This window comes from Neomonachus schauinslandi, chromosome 10 (genome assembly GCF_002201575.2).
Source record: "Neomonachus schauinslandi chromosome 10, ASM220157v2, whole genome shotgun sequence".
Classification (NCBI taxonomy): Eukaryota; Metazoa; Chordata; class Mammalia; order Carnivora; family Phocidae; genus Neomonachus; species Neomonachus schauinslandi.
The window spans coordinates 127,085,063-127,090,537 of record NC_058412.1 but is presented as its reverse complement, the minus strand read 5'-3'; the positions used below and the strand labels follow the sequence as shown (position 1 = coordinate 127,090,537).

The 5,475-nt window shown below is 62.0% G+C and overlaps 1 protein-coding gene across 1 annotated transcript; it reads right to left on the bottom strand.

Annotated features, from left to right (window-relative positions):
• Positions 1–526: 526 nt before the first annotated feature.
• Positions 527–2,714, bottom strand: CEBPB (CCAAT enhancer binding protein beta). Its single transcript, XM_021685918.2, has one exon. It carries the CDS (start codon positions 2,192–2,194, stop codon positions 1,154–1,156), a length of 1,041 nt encoding a protein of 346 aa, XP_021541593.1. The 5' UTR covers positions 2,195–2,714; the 3' UTR covers positions 527–1,153.
• Between the last annotated feature and the right edge of the window lie 2,761 nt (positions 2,715–5,475).

The following is a 5,475-nucleotide window of genomic DNA, read 5'->3' as shown; positions in this document are numbered from 1 at the left end:
TTTTTTAAACAGCCCGCCCAACTACACTTACGAAAAACAGTCTGCCCCAACTTGGGCTCAGCAGGACCAAGACCCGTACCCCCTCCTCCTACATAACCTGGCCTGCTGGCCTGATCCCCAAACACTGTACAAAGGTCCCAGACCTGCAGGCCCCTCTAAAGCCAAGCCTGGCACTCAGGACCAGCCGGCCGCCCTAGACCTCTTCCCAAGCAGGGTTCCCAGTCACTCCTCCCCAGCACCCAGGGGCGCTGAGTCACTCTGAGAGCCTGACCCAGCACTCCTCTGCCTGCCCCCTACAAGCCTGGCACCCCCATCTCCAAGCACAGACCCTGGAGGGAGTAGCAGAGGAGGGAAAAAAAAAAAAGAAACAGCTGTTAGCACCCCACCCAACCACCAAAAAAGCCAAAAATAATAGAACCCCCCCAACACACAACAATCCCCCCCAGGAAAGCAAGATAAAATCATACAAACCAAAAATAAAGAAAAAAAATCAAAAGCCAACTACTGCCCCCAAAAGGCTTTTAACCATTCTCAAAAAAAAAAAAGTTTATTAAAAGTGTTCTTAATGCTTGAAACGGAAAAGATTTCCAAATATACAGACGCCTCTTTTCTCATAGAAATAGATAATTTTTTATAATACAAAAAAAAAAAAAAAGACCAAAAAACAACAACAACACAACAGCAACAGCAACAACCCCGTAGGAACATCTTTAAGCGATTACTCAGGGCCCGGCTGACAGTTACACGTGGGTTGCGTCAGTCCCGTGTACACACGCGTTCAGCCATGTTTAAACCGATTGCATCAACTTCGAAACCGGCCCGCCCGCCGGCGCCTGCACGGGAGGCAGAGAGGGACGCAGAGAGTTTATCATTCATCTGTACACATAGACATTTCTTCTTTAAATAACACCACGGGCGGGCGCCCCATCTGCATGTGCGGTTGGTTTGGACAAAAATATAGATATAGATATATATAATAAAATATTAAAATTACCGACGAGCTCCCCGCGCTGCCAAGTGCCCCAGTGCCAAAGTTTTGCCGGCGCCACCAGGGGCGGGGGCGGGAGCGCGGGCGCTTCCCGGAGTCTCCGCGGCCGCGGCGCGCCCAGCAGCGCGGAGGCCGGCCGGCAGGGGGACGCGCGCGGGGGCCGCGCTAGCAGTGGCCGGAGGAGGCGAGCAGGGGCTCGGGCAGCTGCTTGAACAAGTTCCGCAGGGTGCTGAGCTCGCGCGACAGCTGCTCCACCTTCTTCTGGAGCCGCTCGTTCTCGGCCGTGAGCTCCAGGACCTTGTGCTGCGTCTCCAGGTTGCGCATCTTGGCCTTGTCGCGGCTCTTGCGCACCGCGATGTTGTTGCGCTCGCGCCGGATCTTGTACTCGTCGCTGTGCTTGTCCACCGTCTTCTTGGCCTTGCTCTTGACCTGCGAGGGCGCCGGCGCCGCCCCCGCATAGCAGGCGGCCGGGGGCGCCTTGGCGTCCGCGGGGCTCGGCGTGCCGGGCGGGCTGGATGACGAGGACGTGGACAGGCTCCCGCTGCTGCCGCTCGGCACCGCCTGGTAGCCGAGGTAGGCGCGCAGCGCGTACGGGAAGCCAGCCGCCATGCCTGCGGCACCGCCGCCCGGCGCTCCGGCCTCCTCCTTCCGCTTGCAGTCCGCGGGCTCGAAGCCCGGCTCCGCCTTGAGCTCGGCGGGCTGCGGCGGCGGCGGCGGGGGCGGCGGGTGCAGCGGCGCGAAGCAGCCGGGGTGCAGCGCGCCCTTAGCGGCCCCCAGGCGCCCCAGGCTCACGTAGCCGTACTCGGACGCCTTCTTGCAGTTCTTGCCCCCGTAGTCGTCGGAGAAGAGGTCGGAGAGGAAGTCGTGGTGCTGCCCGGAGGAGGCGGGCGCGGGGGCGGGCGCGGGCGGAGCCGCCTCAAAGGTGTCCGTGGCTGTGGCCGGCGCCGGGGCCTGCGGCGCGCCCAGCGGCTCCAGGTACGGGCTGAAGTCGATGGCGCGCTCGTGGTCGCCGATGCTACCCAGCTCGCCGGCGGGGGGGCGCGGCCCGGGTCTGGCCGCGGGGGGCGCCGCGGGGGCCGCCTTGCCGGCGTACGCAGCAGCCAAGCAGTCCGCCTCGTAGTAGAAGTTGGCCACTTCCATGGATTTAAAGGCAGGCGGCGGCGGCAGGGGCAGACATGCTGGGTCCCAGGCCACCAGGCGTTGCATGAACGCGGGTGCCCGGGGAGGGGGCCTGGAGCTGCCCGCTCCGGCCGGCCCGCAGGTGGCGCGGCCTCTTGGCTCCGGACTGTCGCCGCTGTGTCGCTGCTGCTGCTGCCGCTGCCGCCGGGGTGGCCGCTACTAGTGCGGGGGCTGACGGCTGGACCCTCGCGTGGGTCCTCTTCCCGGTCCCGTGCGCGGCTCTGACTCGCTAAAGTTTCTCCTGAGCCCGGTTATTTATAAAGGCGGCCCATGGCAACGGCTGCGTCACGCTGGCAGCCGCCCCGGCCCCTCCCGCCGCCGCCGGGACGCGGTGTGGCGGCCCGAGACCCCCGGGAGGGCGTCGGCGGGGCACGGCGGCCAGACCCGAGACCAGGAGTGCGCCCTCGGGGGTCCGCGGGTCGCGGGGGGGGGCGGCCTTACGCCCCCTGCCCACCCCCACCCGGCGGCCCCGGGATTGGGAGCGAGAAGGGGAGGCGCGACCCCGCCCCCGGACCGCCCTCTCTGGGCTGGAGGCTGTACTGGAAGGGGGTGGAATCCGGGGAGGGGGCAACGCGATCGCCTTCCCCCACCCAAAACACGGCCGCCGCCCGCCCCCTGCTGGAGGAGGCGGTGGCTTCAGGATCGGCGGCGCCCAGCCCGGACGCCCCAGAGTAGGCGCTCCCCATGCCGGATCCCGGAGACCCCGATCCCCGGCTCTGGCTCCTGGAGAGGTGACCCGTCTCCACGGCCCTTCCCGGGCGCGGCCCCGCCCCCAAACTTGCCCCCATCCCCAGCTCTCGGAAGGAGGGGATTCCACGCTGGTGGAGAGTCCCCTCGTAAAGCCACGTCCAATACAAGGACCCGGGTCGGAGCGGGGAGGGATGGAGGTCAGTTCAAGGGAGCACTCCACCCGGGCCTCTGGGGCGGTGACTGCGCGCCGCCCCTAGCCCCGCCCACCGGACCTGCCCGCCCCCTTAGACCGCACCTGGGTCTTCTCTGGCCCCACCCGACCCTGACCTGGGCCCAGGGAGGTGGAAGGAGGCGGGGGTGCTAGACTCTACCACATTATGCGACCTTGGGCGAGTCACTTTACGTCTCCAACCTCCAGCCATGAAGGTCCGTTACAGTTATCATTAACTGTAATACTGTCTCCACCAGACTCCCAAACATAAGGCTTCATTTTTAAGTCCACTCTGGGAGGCACAACAGAAAGAAGCCACCCCCTACACAGGGTACAAAGAACCCTGGGAGGGGGGGCGGGCATAAGGCACCCAAGGTCACATGGCCTCATGTCCCCCACTAGTCTCAAAAGAAGAGTTCTTGTCAGGGCACCCTAAGGCCTGTTTGCCAACCTGAGGCCAAAACCCTATTTCTGAGGCTGGGGGTGGGGATGTCAAGCCAGACCCCGCTGAGAGCTATGCAGGAGAGAGAAGGGACTTCCCCCATTGTTACCAAGTCCCCACTTTGTATTGAGGGTGGGCCTGGACCCAGGGTTCCCTTCTCCACCACGGCAGGAGGATGCTTCTGCTACTCCTGGTACACAGATGGGAAAACAGGCCATGGCCCATCCTGGATTGGAACAGTGGGCTGTGTAGGCTCAAGGGGCCCCTTGCCCTCTCCAGCCCCATTCCCAGGCCATTTGGGCAGATCCTTGGGCCCACCCCTCTGCCACTCCCGGCCCAGGCCGCCCAGGCAGGAGCTCCCAGCCTGCCTGGGGATAACCCCCGGCCCACTGACCCCAGCCCTGGCCCTGGCGGGCAGGCAGGCATTGCTCAACCTTCAGTGTTATCTGCTGAGCTGGGGTGACCTCCGCCCCAGAGAGCTGGAGAAATGACATCTCCAAGCGCCCTTGGGGGTGGAGGGGAGCAGGGAAGAACAGGATGAAACACTGACCGGGCCTGCTGGCTTTCTGGGCCTTCCCAGCAGCCACTGGGCCAGGGAGAGATCTGAGGCCCCAGGGCCACTCAGCCAGGCCTTCCAGGCTGCAAAGTAGGACGCTCAAAGCTCAGCAAAGTGGGACACCCACACCACCTCCAAGAGGCCCTCCTGGCCCCACCTGCAAGTGAATTTCCTTACCAGCCTGTCACCAGCTACCATTACCCTACTTGTCCAGTCTACCTCAGTCTCCCCCCCCCCCCCCCCAAAAGACTGCCCGTTCTATGAGGGCTGGCCCGCAAATACTGGGCCTCCTCGGCTGGGCATGATCAAAAGTCACAAGTAGTGAATGCATCTGCTGTTCCCTCTGGACCAAGAACACTGGTCCCCTAGCTCTGCTCAAGGCAACTCCTCAGGGCTCAGCCCAAAGGTTACCTCCAAGAAGCCCTCCTTAACCTCCCCGTTGGAAGTCCCAGACCCTCAGTCGCTTCTTTCACATTCCCGTATTCTCTTTACAATCAAAAGTATCTCCCTTGTGCATGTGGCTTTCTGTCCCCACTGCCCCCTCCCCATGTCACCCCCACCAGGGCAGGGATTCTTGTTTTGTTCATTGCTGTGCCCCAGTGCCTAGAACAGTGCCTGACACAGAGAAGATGCTCAATGTATGGAGGAGGCGGAGAAAGTGAGGTCACCCACGTGCTGGGCTATGTAACCCCAGGCAAGATGGCTTCCTTCTCTGAGCCTCAGCAGCCCGCCCCCCCCCACATGCGCACAGGCATGTGCGCACACACACACACACACACACACACACCTATCAGGGTTCTGGGGAGATTGCAGTGAGACCTGGGGGGTCTGAAGCTAATTAGAGGATTTGCTGTGTGTCCTCAAGCACATCTTCCACCCTCTCTGAACCACATTTTAAGCTCTCCACATGAATTAACTCATTAATCCTCTTGATAACTTATAGGAAACAGATCCCATTATCTCCACTTTACAAATGAGGAAACTGAGGCCAAGGTCACATTTAAGGGGTGGGAAGGACTAAAGTCTTTCCAGGCTCACCTTCCCCCTTCGGGCTTGTAATAAATCATAACGGGTCTGGGGGTGTGAACCCCATTTTCTGAATGGAAGAACTGAGTTCCAGAGGAGGGTGCCCTGGTGTCACACAGTGAGTCGAGGGGCAACCCGATCCTAGTGTCCAGCCCCCAAGGACCAGACTCACCCCATCAGGGTCTTGTTCTGCTGGCCCCCAGGATGGACTTCACCCACCAGACACTGAGCCTTTTGCTTCCCTGCTCAAGATTCTCCACGCTGGCCTGACGGAGAAATCTGCGGCCACCCCAGGTGCCTGCAGAGGCTGCGTGCTTGGGTGACGTAAGCCCTTGTGTTTACAAGCCTCATTGCTCAACAGGCCCTGCCTGCTGCCGCGCCAT